General features: G+C 40.8%; 1 protein-coding gene across 5 annotated transcripts; it reads left to right on the top strand.

Moving 5' to 3' along the window:
- The first annotated feature begins 910 nt into the window (after positions 1-910).
- On the top strand, positions 911-23,002 carry Kbtbd2 (kelch repeat and BTB domain containing 2). 5 transcript variants are annotated; one of them, XM_052173790.1, is made up of 4 exons: positions 911-989; positions 10,868-11,350; positions 18,503-18,668; positions 20,311-23,002. In XM_052173790.1, exons 2-4 carry the CDS (start codon positions 11,181-11,183, stop codon positions 21,844-21,846), a joined length of 1,872 nt encoding a protein of 623 aa, XP_052029750.1. In that variant the 5' UTR covers positions 911-989; positions 10,868-11,180; the 3' UTR covers positions 21,847-23,002. The 5 variants fall into 5 exon arrangements, with proteins under 5 accessions (XP_052029750.1, XP_052029749.1, XP_052029752.1 ...); XM_052173789.1 differs by having other exon boundaries at positions 937-1,012; XM_052173792.1 differs by lacking the exon at positions 911-989 and adding an exon at positions 1,088-1,277.
- The last annotated feature ends 343 nt before the right edge of the window (positions 23,003-23,345 follow it).

Here is a 23,345-nt window from a genome sequence, read left to right as displayed (position 1 = left end):
TAGAGGTGTCTGGCCTCCAGACTGGACTTGTTCTAAAAGTGGAAGTTAGGAAGTAGGCAATTCTGAACGTTGGTTTTGTTTTTGCTACATGTAACTTTAAGCAATTCTATAACTTTTACTTGCTAACAAGCTACGGCAAGTTACAAAACAGGCGCAGACCACAAGCACTTGCACTTGCTGCTTTAAGGCTTTGCTTTGAAATTTGGGGCATGGAGGGTGTCTGCTGCATTGCAGTAAAAACTGGCTGGAGGCGTCACTTGTGGAGACCGTCCTCTGCACCCATTCGCTTCCAAACTGCGGGTTATCTCCGTGGTGCCAATACTTCCAAGGCCTTAGCAAACTGAACGTCCGAAGGCGTTGGAGGCTGGAACTAAGGAACTGAGCCCTTTCAGCAAGTAAGCGGTCCAAAGTCCTCCTCCCCTAACTTCAACTTCCCGGGGTGTAGTACTGGCCCCCACTCTGGCCAAGCCTGCAAATGTCGGTATCTCCGGTAGACACCTCAAAGACGAACAACTGCAGCTGTACAGAAGTCCAAATGCCGCTGAAAAGAACTTTGGGAACTGCTTTTCCCAGGTCACGCCGGAGGCAGGGTGGCCCCGGCGACCCCGCTCCGCGCACGCGCCCTAACTGCCCAGCGGCCGCCCGGGTAGCCCCGACACAGACGCCAGCGTCACCTCGCGCCGCCCCCGCCCTTCCTGCTTTCCGTTTCCTTCCCGCGCCTGCGCGGCTCCGATTGTTTTGGCTTTCCGGTGGGGCAAAGGAAAAGGGCGCGGTGAGCCAGATGAAGGCGGGGTCCAGCCGCGGGCACCCGGGAGCCGGCAGAGCTACTGCCGGAGCGGGCCAGGGCGCGGGCGGCAGGCCGTGACGGCCCAGCCCAGGAGGCGCGAGGAAGCGGAAGCGGGGGGCGGAAGCGAGCGGCCCGCATCCCCGCAGCGCCACGCCCCCGCCGTGCGTGCGGCCGCGTGAGTGCAGCCCGGCGGAGCGGCGCGGTGAGCTGGGCGACCGGGCCGAGGTGAGCCCGGTCGGGCGCGAGGCGGGCGGCCTTTGTGGGCCGGGGCGGCGGCTTTCAAACTGGGGCGCTTCCGCCGAGCGCGCGGTGTTTCCGGCGCGGCCTTGCGCGAGCCGCGGGACTCGGGGCGGCGTCCTTTCGAGGCAGAGCTGTTTTGCCCCTCTCGTGTCGCGGCCGCCGAAGAAAGGCGACTGCGTCCTTGCCCTTTTTATTTTTCTTTTTAATATTCGTTTTCTTGGCACTTCGGCAGTAATCAAGAGTTCGCCAGGTTAGCCGGGGTCCTGTTGTCCTCGGCCTGCCTGTGCTCTACTGTGGGAAGGGGACGCTGCCCTTTGAAACCTGTTTGCTTTAGACGGAAATCATGGATTTGAACTGACTCGAAGTCGGACGACTGTGCGCTGCTGTAGTGCAGTTGTTTTGAGTTAACGTGTGCTCGCCCCCACTTCCCGCCCTACCAAGCTCTCGGCCTAGTAGTTGTAAGATTCCTTTTTATAGCTACTTAAAGGAAAAGGAATGCGTATTTTCAGGGCTGCAGATCGCTAGAATTTCCATGGTGGTCCCTCTTAAGTTAGGCAAGAAATTAAGATAGTAAACTTGAAAGACTTTGCTTTGTGAACAGCTATATCAGCTTTGTAAAAACGGGGGAAAGACAGTGTTGGTCACGTGTTGTTTATACATGAATCTGTAAGTCTGGCTCACTGAGCAGACTGAGGAACAGCCCTATTCGCAGTGTACTCTGACTGAAATTATATATTCTTCCTGTGAGTTAATACATTTTATTTTATTTCATTTTATTCGTTTCTTTTGAGTTGTGAATTCTTCCCCAAATTTGAGTAATACAGACCAAATCTTTTGCAGTTGAGAATGCCTACGTTTAGTCAGCCTTTAGCTAAAGCTCTTATTTGTAATCTAACGTCCATTTGGAAAGCCAAGTCAGTTTTTCCCAGTCTTTGTGATGTGAAATGTTGCTGTTTTTTTCGTCTATCTGATAACGTTATGCCTTTCTGCTTTGCTCTTTTGTTAGTTTAGCGCTTTTTCAGGTTTAGATCAGGGCCAGAAATCTTAGAGGGTATATAATTCTTGGCAACTATGGCTTTTTCATTGAGCGTGCTTTGTATGTAATCCGTGTGTTTCCACACTTATTTCCTCTATTCAGATAAGTACTGTAATTAGTCTCCATTTTATTTCCATAAGCGCGGTGCTGTAAAATATGTTACCTTTATTTACACATACTGTAAGGAGATGACAAAAATAAAAGGAGTCATAGTAATTAATTCGTGGGGCCACTGTAGAGCTTTCTTTTTTAACTAGCAGAAATGAGCATTTCTTAGTTTCTATGCCTTGAATATTGAACATGTTTTAGATGTTTGTTAAATTCCTAGAAACCTAAGTTGCCTCTTGAGGTAGATTGTGTTAATAGTGTGACCCAGGTTTGCCTTAAAATCTACCTGGGGTTGCAGACTAGTACTAGCATGCCATGTCCTATTGAATGCAGTCTTGAAGCTAAAAGATACCTGGTTTTCCACAGATTTTCGTGCTCTTTAGAAAATAGTTGACAACCACCCACCCCTTCCCAGCCACATTCCTAAGACAGTTGGGGCTGGAAAATGATGGGTTTTGCTGTCCTGAAACGTGTCTTGTTATATTCCAGTCTTGCTCTGTATTGCAGAGTTTGAATAAAACAGATACTTATGTAACTGGAGGGGTTGATTGGCAGGCTGGTTCAAGCACTTTGGTGTATGAAGGGTGTTCTTGATGCTTTGGCAGGATTGGAGTTCTCAGATCATTTTATGGAAAGGAGAGATTGTCATGGGAGATTGGAGACAATGTACTGGGACCATTTTTCTTTACTGCACTCATCAATTGCAAGCAGGGGCTTCCAAGAACTTTACCTTTGTGGTTTACTTAGTCTGTATCACTGGGGATGCTAAGCAGGCACCCTACTTTTATTACTGAGCTGTAGTCCCAGCCCTTGGTTTGTTTTTAAGTGACAAGATCTTGCTGGGTAACCTAAAGTTGGCCTGGCTACTGGGCTCCATCTCCTCCCCTGCCTGCTAGGGAGAGGGGGCACACTCAGTTTTAGTTTTGTGTTTCTATAAGGAAACACATTTTAGTAGTCATAATCAATGTGAAGGGGCTCTACCCTTTAGACCCCTATATAAGAATATAGAGTATCCAAGATGATACTTACATAATTTGGGGGTATCAGGAATGACAAGTTAAACAAAATTAGGTGTATGAAAAATAGTTCTTAGTTCTCTTGTTGGTGATTGTTTTCTGTTGTGGTTGGAGGAACTGACCCAACAGTGTTAATGGAAAACTTTGGGTCAGTTTTGTCTCAGCCAGGCCCCTCCCGCTTCTTGAGACTGAGTAAAATGGAGGGGTAAAGGAGCGATAATCCAAAATGGCATCCTGAGCTCAATTATTCTGTCATAGGCTCCTGGTAACTTACTGACCATACTATAGTATGGGAGCTTGTCCTTATGCTTCAACTTATGTAAGTATGTGTCATTAGCCTGACTGAGAATAAGGCTTGGGAATAAAGTACATTTGGGAGCAGACCTGAGCTCCACGTTTTATTAAAGTAGGGAAAATTACTGAACTATATCAGATTTGATAAATTTAAAGAACAAACAAAAAAAGCCCCAGCTTTTCTCAAAACCTTTTCATTTTTTCTTGTCATAACTCCCAAAACTCATTTGTCTAGCATTTGTGGCTTAAAGATCACAAAGTGGACTGGATGTAATGGTGCATTTCTGTAATGTCAGCACTTGGGAGGCAGTGGCAGGCAGATCTCTTAGTTGGAGCCCAGCATGATCTTCATAGTGAGTTCTAAGACAGCCAGAGCTACATAATGAGACTCTGTCGCAACAAAATAAAACAGAAAGATCGAATATCTTTTCTAAACAATCTCAGCTTTTTTTTATATAGTATTTGAAAGGAAGCTGCTACTGTCACCCAAAAGGAGGGACTGCTCTTACAGTCACTTGTTTAATGACTGTTATTATGGTTCTGGCTTTACTTTTTCTGCACTGACATCAGCCATCCAAGGTTAATCATGTTGGGCTGATAAATTCATACTTTGTACCATCAGAAAACTCTGTACGTGTAAAAACTAATTTCACTAAAGTTTCATTTAGAGCTGAATGTGGTGGCTTATGTGTGGGTTATTGGCATTGGAGAAGCTAAGGCAGGAAGATCAAAGGACAAACCTGGATTATATAGAGAGGTCCAGAATAGCCTGACCTACAGGGTGAGACCCTGTCTGAAAAAGATAAAATAGGGAGCTGTATTGGGCTACTGTGACCTTGTAACTAGGATCTCTAGGCCTGTTAAAAGTTTGGAGATTTGGCCTTTGGGAAAGGATACAAAGTTTCACCAGTGTAGAATTTGTGCAGTGCTTTGTTTAAGGCCTTGTTTAAGGATGACGTTGAAAAAGTTGTGGAAGAATTCTATTTTTATATATGAAAAAACTAAGATGCACAGTTAGTGAGCTGCAGAAGTCAGCTTTCCCCCCAAGTAATTTAAGCTTATGTGCTTTTACATACACACACATATACTTGCACACACACCATAATACTGGCCATCCAGAATGCCCTGGATCCTTTTCAACAAGTCTTAAGCCTTCTGTAGTGACGCTTGCAGTACTGGAAGGTGGCAGCCAGAGATGGTGCTTCCTACAACCGAGTGACCTGTAACCTGACTCCTAAAGGAAGACCTTCATCGTAGTATCTTTTTTAGAAAATTTTGGATGGTATCTTAGAATGTATGTGACTCGGGCTAGGAACTTGCTGTTCTCGTGCTTTGTTGTACTGAGTAGCTTGTGCCGCAGACCCAGCTCTGTGTATGTATGTATATGTACACACATGTGTTTTTCAGTTTGTGTTTTTAGTGCTGGGATTGAAGCCAGGACTTTACAAAGCTTCTTGCTGGCTAGGCCAGTGCCCTATCTATTTTGTGGGATACAATATAATTTTTTAGAGATTTATTTTTTTAATTAAGTATGTATCTCTAAATATGGATATGCCCAAGTATGTAGGTGCCCTAGGAGGTCAGAAATGCCAAGTAATAGGCTACCGTGAGATTGATGTGTATGTTGGTACTGCATCTAGATCCTTGCAAAAGCAACATATACCCTTAACTTCAGCCACTTCTCCAACCCCAATTTAATGTCTTGGTGTGTACATTGTAGAATGATGGAGTTATTTAATGTTCATCATCTCACCTACCTGGGGAGAGAGGGCAACAGAGACAGAGTCAGAAACATTTAAAATCTACCATTAGTTTTTATTTTTTGCTGTTTGAGACAGGGTCTCACTGTATAGCCCAGTATCTTGGTTCATCTTGCTGTGATAAAATGCCCTGACCAAAGCAACATGAGAGAGAAAGGCTTCATTTTGGCTTGAAGTTCCAGGTTCTAATCCATCATGGCTGTGAAGCCACAGCAGCAAGATTTTAAGTGAACTAGTTACTTTACATCCACATTCAAGACAGAGATAGTTGCTATTCTCAGCTTCCTTCCTCTGTTGTGCCTACTTAGGACCCCCTGCCCAGAAACTAGTCTCACTAAAAATTAAGATGGGTCTTAATGGGTCACATGAAATGATGTAATCAAGATAGTTCTCACTCAGCAGACATGTCTAGAGGCCTGTCTCCCAGGTGATTAACAGTTTTTATCCAATAGCATTATCACTGTATTGCCTCACAGTGTAATAGATTCTAGCAAACTTATTTTTCCTGTCTAAAACTTTGTACTGTAGCAGCTACAAGCCTTGTTCTCATTCTCTTTGACCATCACTTGTCCTTTAAAGACGGGCTCTCTTAGCTCGAGCTGGAGTGGACATATCCGAGTAGCCCAAGTGGCCTCAAGCTTGTGATAGTTTTCTTGCCTCCGCCTCCCATGTTCAGGGATTTCTGGTAGTTGTCACTATGTCTGTCCTTCTTGCCTTTGACACTTCATTTTCATCCACAACTCAGTTAATTGTTGATAGTCTAGTTTTCACATTCAATTGTGTTTATTCTGAACTTTATCCTCTCTCACACCTGGTTAACGTCTGAAAGTTTGCTTTACTCTTGTTTATATTTCTATAGTTACAGGTTTTCTCACAAACCTGTAGGAATGAAAAGTAAATTTTACGATAGAATTAGGTAGCACTCCCACTGCTGTCGTATTTTTTTAATGTATATTGATCTTTATCTAATATCAGTATTTTGAACCTATAGAACAAATTCATTGTTGTTACTACTTTATGAGTGTTTCGGTAAAAATTCATTTATGTGAATTGGCAGGTATCTTTCAGGTATAGCTGGGATTTTGCCATCTGAAGACTTACACACTTGGAGAATGGATTATTTAGACATGCTAGACAACACTCTCACTGAACTGTCTACCAAAGTGAAATAGACAATTCTAACAACAGACATAAACCTTCCAACTATGTATTGCATGTAGAGTGGGTGATTTGCCAATCTCTTGCCCTGGCTTCATCTAATGAGTCCTTGTATTTGGCAAATGTTTTTGTTTGTTGTTTTTGTTTATTTGTTTGTTTTTATCCTCCTGCCTCAGCCTTAAAAGCTGGGATTATGAGAATGTGTATTAATATTGTAGAAAATTGTCTTTTACCCATCTTGTGTTTTTCAAATGTTTGTATAGTTGGTGTAGTTAATAAAACAGAAAGCAATTTTGAGTAGTTTTGGATCAGATCATTATAAGCAATGGTTGTGTTCTTTTCTTTTTTGTTTTGTTTTTAGACAGGGTCTCGCTATGTTGCCCTGGCTGGCCTGGAATTCATTATGTAGACCAGGCTTGTCTCACACTCAGAGATCCGCATGCCTTTGCCTCTGGTGTGCTGAGATTTAAAATGTGCACTGCCACAGCTGGCCTTTGTGTTTCTGATTTTGAGATAAAATCTATCCCTATGTATCCCAGGCTGGTCTTAAGCTTAGGATCTTCTAGCCTCGGCCTCCCAAATGCTCCCTTTCATGTGAGCATCACCATAGTCAGGTAGTGGGTTTATTTGTTTTCTTCCTTGGGCATGGGGGTTTGAGCTCATAAACTCAGGCATTCTTAATGCCTCAGGTGTCAGCTGGGATAACAGGTGCTTATGTGTGCCTAGCTAAGTATTTTTGAATCTGCAGCAGCCTTTCTTACCATGTAAATCTATCTACGGAGAGATGTCTTCCCTTAACTTTTGGGCTTGATTTTTGGAGCCTTAATGAAGGGTCCTCATAAGTGCAAAAGTATTTCCAAAGTCCACTGAACCAGAATAGCGGTGTTTGAGTAGTAAGAGGTGTTAAATGAAATGCAGGTGTCGTGTCTCATGACAGAGGTTTACTATGAGTTTGAGACTATTCTGGACTCCGTTTCAGACAATCTGGGCTACAGAAACCCTGTCTCAAAAAACACTACCAATACCAAAAAAAAAAAAAAAATATATATATATATATATATATATAAGTCTGTGCTACTCCTTATCTTTATGATCTAAAAAGAACATATTCTAACAAAACTATTTGTATATATATTTTTAAAGTTTTATTTATTATTCATGAGTATACTGTAGCTATCTTTAGACACACCAGAAGGAAGCATCAGATCCTATTACAGACGGTTGTGAGCCACCATGTGGTTGCTGGGAATTGTACTCAGGGCCTCTGGAAGAACAGTCGGTGCTCTTAACCACTGAGCCATCTCTCCAGCCCCTTGTATATATTTTAGTATATATTTTAGTCAATAGCAGTTCATCCTGAACTGTAAAGGCTGAATTGTAAAGACATAGCATAGCACCGCAAGAAGCTGAGGCAAGAGTACCCTTAGGCTAACCTGAGCTACATAATGAGACCCAGCTCCAGTGTTAGTGTGCTTGCCTAGTATGCAGGAAGCCCTGGATCAACATGTGGCATATCCCTATAATCCCAACACGCTGGAGATAGAGGCAGGCAGATCCAGCCTGAGAATATGCCGTGAGATACTGTCTCACACCACTACCAACAACAAAAGTAGATTAAAAGTATGGTCAGTTTTTTTGTGAATAGAGTTTGTATTTAAAAAAAAAAAAAGTCCATTCAGTTGCATGCTGCTGTAGACGGAGATGTGCAATCAATGTAAAAGTCAAAATGGGCTCAGAGTATTAAGGATGTTTTTCCTATTTTTCTTAAAGAGCAAGGAATTTTGTTACAGAAAAATTTGGTGGTGTGGGGCATCTCAGTTTGTTAATTGTCCTGAACTTTTTATATGCTCAGCTCAGGTGTGGAAGTCACAGGACAACTTTTCCATGTTGTTGCCATTGATAACGATGATGTGTTCAGTTATGGAATATTGCCCTAAATTTCTTGAGTTTTTTGGCTTTTTGGATTTGGTTTTGTCCAGACAGGGTTTCTCTGTGTAGTCCTGGCTGTCCTGGAACTCACTCTGTAGACCAGGCTGGCCTCGAACTCAGAAACCACCTGCCTCTGCCTCCCAGAGTGCTGGGATTACAGGTGTGCGCCACCACCGCCCGGCATTTCTTGAGTTTTAATATATGATAATATGCATCTTATTACCTCTATAAAATATGTAGCTTTAGATTCTAGAACATATTCTAAGAATTTTAAATAAAGGTGGGTGTAAAGAATGTAAATGTTTCTAAACCTTCAGTAACATGGAGCATTGCATTATATTGGGTAGCAGCAAGTGATCTTAGGTATTAACCTCAGACTGTAGAGTAAAACTTAGACTTAGGATGTACCTTTCAAATATCTAGGACTACAGAACCTCTAGGGACCAGGTCTTGCTTTGCCTTTATTTCTTTTTAGTTACCTCCACAGTTAATTTGCTAGAAACGACAGTCTGTATGGGATTAGTGGTTCCGGCAGTTGTGTAGGTCCATCCAGAAGATACATTGTGATCTCTTTGGTACCTTGACTGATCGATACTTTGTGAGGAAAAAGCAGTGGTTCTAATTAAACTTAAAACTACTTCCCTTTCTGATTTTGGAGCTCAGGATTAATTATCTAATTTAAAATTGCAGTAGCTTGGGGGGTTAATTTATGGGTAACCACCTATTTGAATTTCCCTATTCATTTTCTGACTTATAGTTCCTTTGACATCACGTTACTAATCCTGAGTTCCAAATAACTTTTAAATTATACTTTAATACATTTGAATTTTTGTTTTTAAGTTTTCTTATTTCTTGTTTTAGATGGATTGGGGGTATAATTTTCCTGCATGTATGTTGAACCATGTATATGCAGTGCTGAAAAGGCCAGACAAGGGCTCCAGTTGCCTGGAACTGGAGTTACAGAAAGTTGTGAGCTGCCATGTGGGTGCTAAGAACTGAACCCTGATCCAGGAAGAGCAGCTCTTAACCACTGAGCCACCACCAGGTTTTTTGTTCTTTTACTAAGTGAAAGTTAAGTAGTAGAATTTCGCTGTGGGTTTTCCCCGTTGAGTGGTGTTATATTTCTTGTAGCAAAATAAATGATTAGCCAAGTGTGGAGGCAGGTGGATCTCTGTGAGCTCTAGGCCAACCTGCTCTACAAAGCAAATCCAGGACAGCCAGGGCTGGATACACTGAGAAACCTTGTCTTGAAGGAGGGAGGTGATTGGAGAATGGATGGAGAGAAGAAGGTTTATGGGACATATGGGGAGGGGGGATCCGGGAAAGGGGAAATCATTTGGAATAACAATAAAAAAAAAAGAAAACCCACAATTAAATAATTTATTAATTAATAATATTTTTAAAAAGCATGATAAAAGCAGCATAAGGACGCATTTGTTTTAGCTTAGACCTTGAGAGTATTGTCCATGGGTGCATGGGCGCATGCTGCTTCCCATTGACCTTTCTATTCAGCCTATGATCTACATTTATAGTAGGTCTTTTCACATTAACCTAGAAACTCCTTCACAAACATGCTCAGAGATTTTTTTTGTTTTCACAGTGATTCTAAATCTTGTGAGGTAACAGTAAAGATTAGCCAGCTAGCTGTTCCAATTTTATTTGTTGAAATAAGCTAGTCTTCTTGATTTCAAGTCCCATTTGATCATGTCTAATTTCTTATGGGTACTTGGGTTTATTGGTGATTTATAATGCATTTTCATGAGAAAGAGTCTCGAAGGTAACTTGTTCTTCCTTCAAACATTCTGACAACTTGAGTTCATACATTAATTTGGATAACATAATTTATTTGGTAAGGGTGTTTCAATGTAACATGTTATTCTCACTCAAACATTTCTAAGAGAGAACACACTACAAAGAGATAAATTATACAGACTTCTCTTGTGTATAATTTAGAGAAGAGATGACTCAGTGGAAGAGTGCTTGCCTGGTATGTTGCAAGGTTCTGAACTCTATCCCCATCTCCTCAACAAAATACATGTTTGATACCTTCATATACAGTAGAATTTCTTCAGATTTAGAAATAGCACAGTTTGAATCCAGTTGCTGTGCAATCTTTGTGAACATAGGAATATGTTCAAATGGTGAAACCCATTGCCAAAGAGGACTTTGTTTGAGTTTTGTTTTTCCCTTTAGTTGCAGTCAGATGTTGCTGTTAAATAGCTAAAAGATCTTGCTTTTGCAATTTAAATTCTTTTAAAAACCTTAAAATTGCCTGCTTTTTCATTTGCTTATTTTCTAGGATACTTATATCTTGTTTGGAAGGCAAAAAGTTTTAAAGTACAACTGTTAATTTTCTGCAGCCCAGTTATTTTAAGTGTTATAGACTTGAACAATTCATTTTTCTTCTGTTTAATTTTTGTACTAATATCTAAAGTTGATTGGAAGTTCACATAAATATAATGCATAGCAAATGTTGATTTAAATATTGTGTTCTAAAAGCTTGATCTACATATTCTAACTGAACTTTCTTTCTTTTTAGTTCTGCAGAAAACCTACTGAACATAAGATGTTGCAACAAAGTCTACCTCCTGTATTTTTCCCCTTTATTCATGAGCTTCACAGTTGCAAATTTGAGCAGGATGTTTGGAGAATCTGTTGAAAAACTAGCGCAGGATGACCTAGCAAAGATTGTGAGCCTGTAACAAGATACTCATACTGGCTGTGTCCGTTCTGTTCTGAATGCTGCAGATAACAGCAAGTGAACTCCCTCCTTTACTTCCAAGTATTCCTTTGACCTTCCATCAAGACGGACTTTTCTAATCTCTTCTTGAAGATATTAATGGAATACAATCATGTCCACTCAAGAGGAAAGGCAGATCAATACGGAATATGCTGTGTCCTTGTTGGAACAGTTGAAACTGTTTTATGAGCAGCAGTTATTTACTGACATAGTATTAATTGTTGAGGGTACTGAATTCCCTTGTCATAAGATGGTTCTTGCAACATGTAGCTCCTATTTCAGGTAAGTAGTTTATCTTGTTTAGTTTGTAATAAAAATGTTATTTAAATTTCTTTATTACTCTGTGTGTGTGTGTGTGTGTGTGTGTGTGTGTGTGTGTGTGTGTGTGTGTGGTGTGTGTGTGTGCGCGTGCGTGCGCGTGTGTGCATGTGTGCGCGTGTATGCGCGCACGTACTCAGCTATCCTAGAACAAGTAGAGGAGTCCACTGAGCATCTAACTGGAGGTGCTGCAATGATGCTTCATCTATACGTATTCTTAAAATATTAAAGCTTTTGGTTTTGGGGTTTGTTTTGTTTAAGACAGAATCTTACTCTGTAGCCCTGGCCATCCTTGAACTCATTATGGGGACCAGGCTGGCCTCAACCTTCTGTCTCCCACGGGCTGGGATTGAAGGCTAAAGTGTTAAAGTTTTTAAAACTCCCTCTCGGTGTTTTACTTAAATCTTTATTTCAGAAGATGCAGGGTTTGTCAGAGCATTTCCTAATGTGATTAGATGATGTTTTCAAAAAGTAATAAATGCACAAAAATTGTTGAAATTGATTAAAGTTTTACTGTGGGATGGTGTAAAAATTCAAAATACTGGTTTTCTTGGAAAGAAAAATAAGGATAATTTACTCTTAGAAACTCACAGTCATTTTAAACTAAAGAGTTATACAACAAACTCAAATAATTTTTAAGGAATAATCGTTGCTATTAACAGCTTTAACAACAACAACGAAAATAGGTGCCACCTTAATAGTAACTTGGTTACTATTGTGCTTGTAGTATCTCCTCAGCCTTACCAGATTCCTTGCAGTTAGTGACAGTACTGTACTCTGTGTCTCAAACTTGAAAGTTTATTTAGTTATGCTCGTTAGAAATAGTAAAGCTTTTTTCCTCTTTAGAGGAGAAAGGTTTATTTTAGTTCACAGTTCCAAATTACAGTCCATCTCAGACAAATAATAAAACTTTAAACTTTTAAGATGATTTTCACTTTAAGGTTCTTGAGATTAGAAGCTAAGGTAGAGAAATTGCTTTTTGTTCCCTTCTTTAACGTTTTATTCAATATTTGAAAGAGACAGGATGAATAAGAGAAAATAAATGTATACTAAGTATATTCCTGTTACAAAAATTTGCTTGTTCATGGCAGCTGTAAGCAAGACAGGTTAAATGACTTTGAAAGTTGATTTACAAAAAAGTGTGGAGATGGTCCAGTCCTCAGCACATCACTGAGCCAGAGCCCACTGTGCTAGTTCCCTCTGCAGTGCCTGTCACTTTGGTTTCAGTTTATGTTGGGGTTTTCATGCAGTTTCAGACACGGATTTTCTTGTCTGTTACAAAGCCTGTTTGCAATAATCAAGTGTGTTTTACAAATGGTGGTTACTGGGTTTCAACACCATTTCTGCTTTGGTGGCTCTCCAGTACAGACTTAGACGCTGTATATTAAAGAACTTTGCACATGACTATGATGCCATTTTTGTTTTTCAGACCCATTGTCTTAGTGAGTGGTAGAAATTCAGGGTTATAGGTTCAGTGAATGGATATCTGAGTTCATAAGCTCTCTCTTCTTAATGGCTTAATTGTAAAGCATAAGCTGTTATTGGAAAGAGCTTTATGCTTTTGTTAGAGATTGACATCTTAGTCATGGAATTGTTCCCCCCCCCCACCAGGTTGGTCTTTATTTTGTGAACTTGTATGATTAGCAATCATCTTGTATAATATTAAACTATACAAGAGAGAAATTCTATTAACATTTATTGTGTTGCCACTTCATTTTTTCTTGTTTGTGGTTGTAAAAATAACATATTTTATGTTATGTAAATTTTTAATCACTCTCTCTCTCTCTCTCTCTCTGTGTGTGTGTGTGTGTGTGTGTGTGTGTGTGTGTGTGTGTGTGTGTGTGTGTGTGTAAAACAGTTCATGTATGTAAGACAGAGTAGTACCACCTGGAGGAGTTGGGTCTATCTTTACTCTGTGGGTCCCAGGGCTCAAACTGAGGTCATTAGGCTTGGCAAGCAAGCAAGGGTCTTTACCTGCCAAGTCATCTTGCTGTTTTTTTCAGTACTATCAAGTTACTAACCTGAGTTAAGATTTTTGAAGACAGTGCTACTTTAATCTCTTAAGAATACTCTTTAATATTGCAATTCAAAGGCAACAGTATTTTCAAGGCTACCATTATTTATTAGTAGCCAGTTCCATTTATTTATTTGTTTGTTTGTTTGTTTGTTTGTTTGTTTGTTTGTGTCTACCAGAGTTTTGCTTGCATGGTAAGTCTGCCCCACATGTGTTCTTGGTGCCCACAGAGATCACCAGAGGGTTTTAGACCCCTTGGAACTGGAGTTGTAGATGGCTATGAGCTTTGATGGAGGATTGAACCCAGGTCCTGGCAGAGCCTGTGCCATTGAGCCGTCACTCAAGCCACCTTTTAAAAGTTGTGATTTGTTTTGTGTGTTTATGTTTGGCTGCAGTACCCATGGAGACCAGAAGAGGGTGTTGGATCGCCCAGAACTTGTTACACATAGTTGTGAGCCATCATGTGGGTGCTAGGAACAGAACCCAGTCCTGGAAGAACAGCCAGGACTCTTACCCACTGAGCCATCTCCCCACCCTGGAGTTTCCTTCTTTAGCTTCCATGATTTTATGGGAAACCGTGATTTTCCTAAAGTGACTGCTTATATTTATTGAGAACATAGACTAGTTCAGTACGTGTGTATTCTCTTATTAAGATCTTGTGATGGGACTAGTTTTATAGCAACAGAAGAAAACCTACTAATTATTTTTTCTTATGTGCCTCTTGTTTATACTAAGTAGATTATGGTATATGGCTTAATACATCTGTCTCAAGTATTTTTAGCTGGGTTCTGCCTTCAGAATTCAGTGTTGTTACATACACAGCTAATTCTGCTTTTTGTTTTGTTTTGCTTTTGCTTTTATGTGTATTGATGGTGTGTTGCAGAGTGCACATGGTCCTTTATGTGTATGGGTCAGGGACACCTCAGGTGTCAGACTTAGCCTCCCATTTTGTTGGAGGCTGTCTCCTTGTTTGCCGTCACACAACAGATGTGCTGGGCATTCTCTATCTTGTTGTAGAAAACTGGATTACAGTTGCTTCTGGGCCTGCCTTTAAGTAGATTCTGAGAATTTGAACTGAAATCCTCAGTATTTGTGCAACAAGCATTTTACCCACTGAGCCAGGTATCTCCCCAGTACCAAAATTCTGTCTTTAAGCTAGTTGTGGGTTTTTTTTTTATTTATTTATTTTGGTAAATTTTACTGATTATTTTATACTCAAAATGACTTAGTTACTACTTGAGAATTACTCAACAGTTTTATGATACTTGTTACACCATTATGTGATTCATTATTTTTTGTTTTTGTTTTTGTTTTTAAAAGATTTATGCTATCTTCAGCCCACCAGAAGAGGGCATTGGCTCCCATTACAGATGGTTGTGAGCCACCACGTGGCTGTTGGGGATTGAACTCAGGCTAGTGCTCTTTTCCAGAGGCCATCTCTCCAGCCCCTATTTTTGTTTGTTTGTCTTTGTTTTTAAGCCAGTTTAGAACTTTGACAAAGGGTGAACAATGTGGCTCAGTGAGTAAGTGTGTTTGCCACCGAGCCTAACCCTGAGTAGGTTTCCAGAACCCACATGGTGGAAGGAGAAAACTGGTTCCCACAAGTTGTCTTTTGACCTTTACATACTCACCGTGGCACACATAGGCACAAATGCAATCAGTCAATCAATTGGTCAATAAAGGTACTTTTTTAAAATGTCTGTGGTCACATTGGTTAGGATTGCGCTATTTTTAGTGTTCAGGAAACAGTCACTTTACTGCAGTCTAGTGTTTTAGTGACAGTATTAGATAACCATTCTCACTGTCATCCTTGCTTATGCCCCTGTTCTACTGGAGTGAATGGAAACCACTTACCTTGTGCTTCTTTTCAAGGGTTTCTGCAGCTCTTTTTCAGTTTGAGGGTTTTGAGTAAGTGTGATTCATATTCCTCCCTCCCTCCCTCCCTCTCTCTCTCTTTCTTCCCTCTCCCTTTCCCTCTCCCCCTCCCTCCAGACAGACAGATGAAGCTGGTTGCAGTAGATGTTCTGGGTGTCTTTTCTAAAAGCACTCTCCTGACTCAGTCATGATAATTTGTGTTCATCCTTTAGCCTCAGGTGGGACATAGGAGCCATGCTGGTTGGCATTGATGTTACGTGTCCTCTCATTGGATTGCATCATCTGTCCTTATTGCTCATTTTGTGTTGTGTTCGGGATCACCAGTAACTTCAGTTCCTTCTGCAGTGCATTACTTGAGGGTGGAGATAGTATTTCAGGTTCTAGGCTACAGTCCATCATGAAAAGCCAAGGGGAAGGGCCTGAGACAGAAGCTGAAACAAAGGCCAAATGCAGGGCTTTGCTCCACAGCACAGCTGTTGTCTGGTTCTTAGGACTGATGTAGGCCATCTTTGAACCCAAGTGATCCTCTTGCTTTAACCTCCCAGGTGCTGGTTTTATAGGTGCAAGCCACTATATCTGGCAGTAAGTGTATTTATATTATTATTGGTGGTGTTTTGTGTTTTATAGTTACTGGAGATTAAGCCCAGGGTATCATGGACAAGGCAAGAATTTTCCCATTGAGATATACTAGCCCTTTAAATGTTTGAAAATTTAAAAAATGTAGGCTGTCTTTGAACTTGTAGTTCTCTGGCTTTGGCCTCGGCCTTCCAGATATCTGACTCCACAGTTTGATAGCAACAGTCCAGTTGTGCTAAGTGCTGTTGTATGCATCTCACTGGTTTTTTTGGGTTTTGTTGTGTGTGTTTGTTTGTTTGTTTGTTTTTCAAGAATCTTTCAAATGCACCCTCTCCCCCCCCCAAAAAAAAACCAACAACAAAAAACCCAAAAAACTAAGTTCTACTCCAGTGTTGTCAACAGTGTTGTGTTTTTTAAATTGGAATTTTTAAGTACAGTATTCTTGAATTTTCTGGGATGGGGAGGTAGGAGGGATCTTCTGTATATAACAAGCACTTTGTAGCCGAGTCACGGCTCCTGCATTAATGCCTAACCTCCAGTTTTCCTCTATTATTGCATTCTTTACTGGTAATTATACTATTTCCTTTTGACTCAACTGGTCTTCACATATGCCCAGCCTGACATGCCTTTTTCCAATGATGAACTTTCCTTCTTGGCCTTGCAACTTGTTAATGGTTAACATTTTTCCAGGTATTTTATTGAAAGTAAACAGGTAGCTCTGACTCTTATCTGCTTTCCAAGTATCCTGCTCTGTGTTCAGAAAGTAGCTGGGCTTTACCAGCCTTGTATGCTGGGGCCTGGCATGCTGTCTCCAGTTAGATGCTTGCTCTGGTTTCATAGCCACCTTTCTAGTTTTCAACATTGGGCTCTTGAGCTCTGTTTGTGTATAGAGTATACACAATATCTTAGTTAGTTCATCATGGTTATTGCAAGCTCAAAACACTGTCTCCTTTCCTGTTTACAAGATTACTCAGAGGCAGCAGGGGATACTGGAACTGAGCCCAAGGCCTCATGTATGTTACTGAACTGCCTTTCCAGCCCTGCCCATTTAAAGGCCTGTGACCTTCTCGTGTTTCCAGTTTTCTACTATACTGCCTGAACTTTATTCAGCTATGACCCTACCCACACCATGTTATCCAAATTAAATGCCTTCCTCGTCTCTTTGCAGGATGTAAGTTAGTGTAATATGGATTCTTCCAGCTAAGTGTTCTAGTAAGTGAAGTGGCAAAATGGCTCAGCACTTGCCATCAAGCCTGACAACTGGAGCTAGCTAGACCCTCCAGTTAGTTCCACACTGTGGGAAGGACAGAGCTGACGCCCAGAAGCTTCTCTCTGACCTCCTCACAAGCGCTGTGGCCTGCACCCTATCTCACACAGTGTAGACATGCACAGTAAATAAAAGTAACTTTTTTTTAAGTACACTTTTAAAAGTCGTGGTTTAAGCCATACAATGCCTTTAATTCTGCAGGAAGCAGAAGTAGGTAGATCTCTGAATTCCACAGCCTATTCTACATAGCAAGTTCCAGGACAGCCAGAGATAGCTGTCTCAAAAGAGGTGAGACAGCTGACTCAAAAGACTTGGGAGTGTATATCTCCACAGGGTAAGCACTCTTTCTAGCATAGTTTCCTGCATTCTTCTTTTGTAATGGAGCTGCATGTTTTTTTTAGGAAATTTAGTGATTGTAAGCTTTTTAAAGGTGGGATTTATATACCATAAAAATCCACCATTTTAAGTGTGCAGTCAGCTCTCAGCAGCCTTCTTACCACATATTCAGCTGCAAATAGAAAATGTTCTAAGAAAGAAAACAGCCTAGCTACTTTTCCTGTATTTACATTGTTTGAGGTATAAAGGGCTGGATGGCGTTGCAGTTGAGTGGGTATACCTTCCATGTATGCAGTGCCCTGGATTTGATTCCCAGCACCGCATGAACCAGGTGTAATAGTGCATGTCTATAATCTCAGCACTGGAGGGAGAGGCAGGAGAATCAGAGTTCAAGGCCAGCCTAGATAGGCATGTTGGTACATAATAGGTAAGTAAATAATTTTAAAGGTGTGTACCGGTTTTATATAAATACGCCTCTTTTTTAAAAAGGACTTAGTATCTTTGTTTTTGTGTGCTGAGGGTATGTATCCAGGAGCTGTCTTCCTTGGACTCTGAGTATGACAGAATCCTGCTACCATTTGCACTGTCTAATTGAAAGCATTTCTGTTCCCTGTTTTCTTGTTGATAGTCATTTCTCATCCTTCCCACAGCTCTAGTTAATTGCCAGTCAGCTCGCTGTCTGTGACTATTTGGCAGTTTTTTGACATTTCATGTAGATGAACTCAAATAATAAGTGGTCTTTTTATCTGGTTTCCTCACTGAGTATGTTTTTGAGGTTCATTTATTTATTAATACTTGTTTTATTGCTGAATAATATTCCATTATATGACTGAAGAATAAAGTAATTTTGATATCCTCCATCAGAATGGCTTAGAGGTTATTGTATGGCTTGTCTTCAGCCCTGAAGTGTATATGATTTTCTCGTTGTCTTTGAAAGTATATTGAATTAACATAAGTAAATTGAATTAACAACTTAGTAATTAAATTAGTGCACTGCGGTTCCTAGTTTGTTTTCTTGTACTGAGCTTGTTTCTGGTGTCTCCTGTAGGGCTATGTTCATGAGTGGACTAAGTGAGAGCAAGCAGACACATGTACACCTGAGGAATGTGGATGCTGCCGCCTTGCAGATGATAATAACTTACGCATACACAGGAAACCTGGCGGTGAACGACAGCACTGTCGAGCAGCTCTATGAAACAGCTTGCTTCCTGCAGGTAAGCAGGCCTCTCTCTCCCTGATGCTGAGGTGCAGCTTATTTTTATCAGGAAACAGTATGTCGTTGATTATATCTTTAGCCATAAAGTCTTATTGCAGATTTTATATGGGTCAAATTTTGTATATAAAATGTGACATTTAAAAAAATAGGATTTGTTTCAGTTGGTAAATAGTTTTATGACTTGCATACAATTTAAAAGTGCTGTGTGCCAGAGTAACAGCCTTATTGGTGTAGAAACATAAAATTTGGGTCTCTCCCTCCCCCCATTTCCCAGAGGTATCATCTATATAGGTTTGATTACAGAATTAAATTAAAATTAAAAATTAATAATCTGGGTATGATGGTACACACCTGACAGTACTGGGGAGGCTGCGGCAGGAGCATCACAGATTGAAGGGTACCCCAAACTGTCTTGAAAGAGACAGAGATAAATTAAGTTTCATACTTTTCATTTCAGAATTTAGATTTCAAGTTAAGTATTGGTTTAAGAGTGGTTAAAGCCTAAATTCATTCAGGTTTGGTGGAATTACCATAGACAGGTTTAGATTCTTACAGAAAATTTAATATTTGTAATGGTTGTGGGATTATATTGAGCTAGTAAGCAGTTAAGTAAAATTGATGACTAATGCATTTTAGTATGTGTCTTAGTCAGGGTTTCTATTTCTGCACAAACATCATGACCAAGAAGCAAGTTGGGGAGGAAAGGGTTTATTCAGCTTACACTTCTGCATTGCTGTTCATCACAAAAGGAAGTCAGGACTAGAACTCAAGCAGGTCAGGAAGCAGGAGCTGATGCAGAGGCCGTGGAGGGATGTTTTTTACTGGCTTGCTTCCCCTGGCTTGCTCAGCCTGCTCTCTTATAGAACACAAGAATACCAGCCCAAAGGTGGTACCACCCACAAGGGGCCCTCCCCCCTTGATCACTAATTGAGAAAATGCCCCACAGCTGGGTCTCATGGAGGCACTTCCCCAACTGAAGCTCCTTTCTCTGTGATAACTCCAGCCTGTGTCAAGTGGACACACAAAACCAGCCAGTACAGTATGATTAAGTATTCTAGTATATATTTCTCAGATTCTCCTTTTAGATTTTAATGAGAATGTGGGTATCTTCCCATCTCTTTCCCTGTTTAGGAATAATACTTTGTACTTTGGAATCTGGTTTCAGCCAGGCATGGTAGCGTCATGCCATCTTCTCAGCAGCTGAGAGGTGGGAGTGAGTGGAGGGCTGAGAGGTTAAGACTGGCCTCGGCTGCTGGAACAAGACCCTGTCTGCAAGAGCAAATAGGGACCAGCCCCATATAGGCAGGTAGAGAATGTAAGCTACTCCTTAAATCTGAGCTGACCAGTGTATGCCACTCACCCAGCCTGAATAAAGCAGGTAAATTAGGCCCTTGGGCAAGAGGAAGAAATGAAACTCTGTATAGCCTAGAAGGCTAATTTTCTTATTGCAGGAAATTGTCTCTCACCCCAAACGTATAAAACTTGATGATATGGGAGAGTCGGCTAGGAGAAACCTATGATATCTTAGATAAAAATAAACTGAAGGATGGGAGTATGGGTCCCAGGGCAGGGTCCTCTGTTCACATTCTCAGCATCTTTTTACTTTTTTTCTATTAATCATCTTTTTTTCCTTATTTTAGGTAGAAGATGTGTTACAGCGTTGCCGAGAATATTTAATTAAAAAAATTAATGCAGAGAACTGCGTGCGGCTGTTGAGTTTTGCTGACCTCTTCAGTTGTGAAGAGTTAAAGCAGAGTGCTAAGAGGATGGTGGAGCACAAGTTCACGGCTGTGTACCGTCAGGAAGCCTTCATGCAGCTGTCCCACGACCTCCTCATAGACATCCTCAGCAGCGACAACCTAAATGTAGAAAAGGAAGAAACCGTGCGGGAGGCTGCCATGCTCTGGCTAGAGTACAACACAGAATCACGATCCCAGTATTTGTCTTCCGTTCTTAGCCAGATCAGAATTGATGCACTTTCAGAAGTCACACAAAGAGCTTGGTTTCAAGGTCTCCCACCCAATGATAAGTCTGTTGTGGTTCAAGGTCTTTATAAGTCCATGCCCAAGTTCTTCAAGCCCAGGCTTGGGATGACTAAGGAGGAGATGATGATTTTCATTGAAGCAGCCTCAGAAAACCCTTGTAGTCTTTACTCTTCTGTCTGTTATAGCCCCCAGGCAGAAAAAGTTTACAAGTTATGCAGCCCACCAGCTGATTTGCATAAGGTTGGGACAGTTGTAACCCCCGATAATGATATTTACATAGCAGGGGGCCAAGTGCCCCTGAAAAACACAAAAACAAATCACAGTAAAACAAGTAAACTGCAGACTGCCTTCCGAACTGTGAATTGCTTTTACTGGTTTGACGCACAACAAAATACCTGGTTTCCAAAGACACCGATGCTTTTTGTCCGTGTGAAGCCATCTTTGGTTTGCTGTGAAGGCTATATCTATGCAATCGGAGGCGATAGTGTTGGTGGGGAACTTAACCGGAGGACTGTAGAGAGATATGACACTGAGAAGGATGAGTGGACAATGGTGAGCCCTTTGCCTTGCGCTTGGCAGTGGAGTGCAGCAGTGGTGGTTCACGACTGCATCTATGTGATGACATTAAACCTCATGTACTGCTACTTTCCAAGATCTGACTCATGGGTAGAAATGGCCATGAGGCAGACTAGCAGATCTTTTGCTTCAGCTGCAGCTTTTGGTGATAAAATTTTCTATATTGGAGGGTTGCATATTGCTACCAATTCTGGTATAAGACTCCCCTCTGGCACTGTAGATGGGTCTTCAGTAACTGTGGAAATTTATGATGTGAATAAAAATGAATGGAAAATGGCAGCCAACATCCCTGCTAAAAGGTATTCTGATCCCTGTGTTAGAGCTGTTGTGATCTCAAATTCTCTTTGTGTGTTTATGCGAGAGACCCACTTAAACGAAAGAGCTAAGTATGTCACCTATCAGTATGATTTGGAACTTGACCGGTGGTCTCTGCGGCAGCATATATCTGAACGTGTACTGTGGGACCTAGGGAGAGATTTTCGATGCACTGTGGGTAAACTTTATCCATCCTGTCTTGAAGAATCTCCTTGGAAGCCACCAACTTACCTTTTTTCACCAGATGGAACAGAGGAGTTTGAACTGGATGGAGAAATGGTTGCACTTCCGCCTGTATAGAGGAGTTGAAGGGGTGCACGTGCTGAACTTGTGGTATCCTTTGCTCAACCAGAGGATAACAAAGGACAGAGTATGAGTACATAAAAATCTATCTTTGATACATTTTATTTTTATGCCCTACGTAATATTTGCATCAGTATAATATATATCAGTGTGTCATACAGAAAGATATGCTTCTGTAATATGAAATAGGTTATTTGATAACTGAGAAACTTAAGTATATCATGTGAGCATAAGAGTCTGGATTCTCTAACATTGTTAGCCCTGTGTATGTACAGTCCAGAACTTCACTTTTAAAAATAATCTCCTGTTCCCAGTGTGGTATCTCAGAATTGTGCCGAGATTATTTTAGTATATGTATTGAATTCCTGTACTTTCAAAGTCCTGGAATATAGGGTTTGTTTTTTTTTTAATAATTCCGCTGCACTTAACACTAATGTTCATGTTGGTATAGAAATGTCTTCTAAATCCTATACTATTGTTGAGCAAGATCTGCTATCCGTCAACGTATTACACAGGGAAAGCTGTGACTGCAGGATCAGTCTCACTATTCTACTAGGTGCATGTATACCCTTCCCACTGACTTAAACTCGTCTATCTAGAATACAGGTTGTCCAGTCAGCTGGTCACTTACCAGGTGTGGACTTATGTTGCTGGGCTTGCAAATGAATTGCTAGTCCCTCACCATGCGGGTCTATGTGGAGCTTTAATCAGTAAATGTCTCCACTTCCTATATTACATTAATGTTGGCTCATGCATATAACCACCTGCTGCTGATGTAGTTCTCCATCTTAAAGAGATTTAGAGTGGATTAACCAGGTCATTACATCCTAATTTAATAACGAGCATTACTGTAGAGTGATTGTGTGTAGGTATCTAATAGGTGTGTTTTTTTTTTAACCCGATGTGTGTATGTTTGGGGGGCTAGGATTAGGAAGGTGAACTGTGCAGGAATTGTCTGCACTGTGCAGAAGAGCAGATACTAGTGCTGCTCTGGCATTAATCCCAGGAACCACTAGCAGTAGTGGGGCGCCACCAATGTAACATGAGCACAGGTGCCTCATGACAAACATGGCTGGCATGTTCAACTGCATAATGCTCTGGCACTGTATTTTGAATGACATTAATTTATTAAATAAATTGTATATAATCAATATCTATTGGTTTTTTTTGTTTTTGTTTGTTTTGTTTTGTTTTGTTTTTTGTCTTTTGTGATGAGAGTGCTCTAGCTATGCTTTTATTTGAGGTTTTTCCCGGGCCAGATTAGGTACTGGTAGGTGGTTTCTCAAAAATCTATTTGAGATACACACACATACACACACACACACACAGACTGATTCCCCCTTCACTCCTGTTTCACTTTCTTCAGTCCCTTCCTTGAACATCAGTTTTGGTTTGAAAATATTAAATAGAGAATTGTAGAAATAAACAGTTTGTAGGTTTTAAATTGAAAATTGTCCCTTTAAGCTACATGTTTGTACTTAAGATACAAAACTATT

The sequence above is a fragment of the Apodemus sylvaticus genome, chromosome 2 (assembly GCF_947179515.1).
Source record: "Apodemus sylvaticus chromosome 2, mApoSyl1.1, whole genome shotgun sequence".
Taxonomy (NCBI): domain Eukaryota; kingdom Metazoa; phylum Chordata; class Mammalia; order Rodentia; family Muridae; genus Apodemus; species Apodemus sylvaticus.
Note: the sequence above shows the minus strand (reverse complement) of the source record. Positions and strands in the feature narration are given on the sequence as shown.

Excerpts from the sequence above, each read along its gene's own strand:
- Kbtbd2 (XM_052173790.1), top strand. The coding sequence starts at position 11,181 with ATGTCCACTCAAGAGGAAAGGCAGATCAATACGGAATATGCTGTGTCC. Across the intron at positions 11,351-18,502 it reads ACATGTAGCTCCTATTTCAG|GGCTATGTTCATGAGTGGAC; the intron begins GTAAGTAGTTTA and ends TGTCTCCTGTAG. Across the intron at positions 18,669-20,310 it reads AAACAGCTTGCTTCCTGCAG|GTAGAAGATGTGTTACAGCG; the intron begins GTAAGCAGGCCT and ends TCCTTATTTTAG.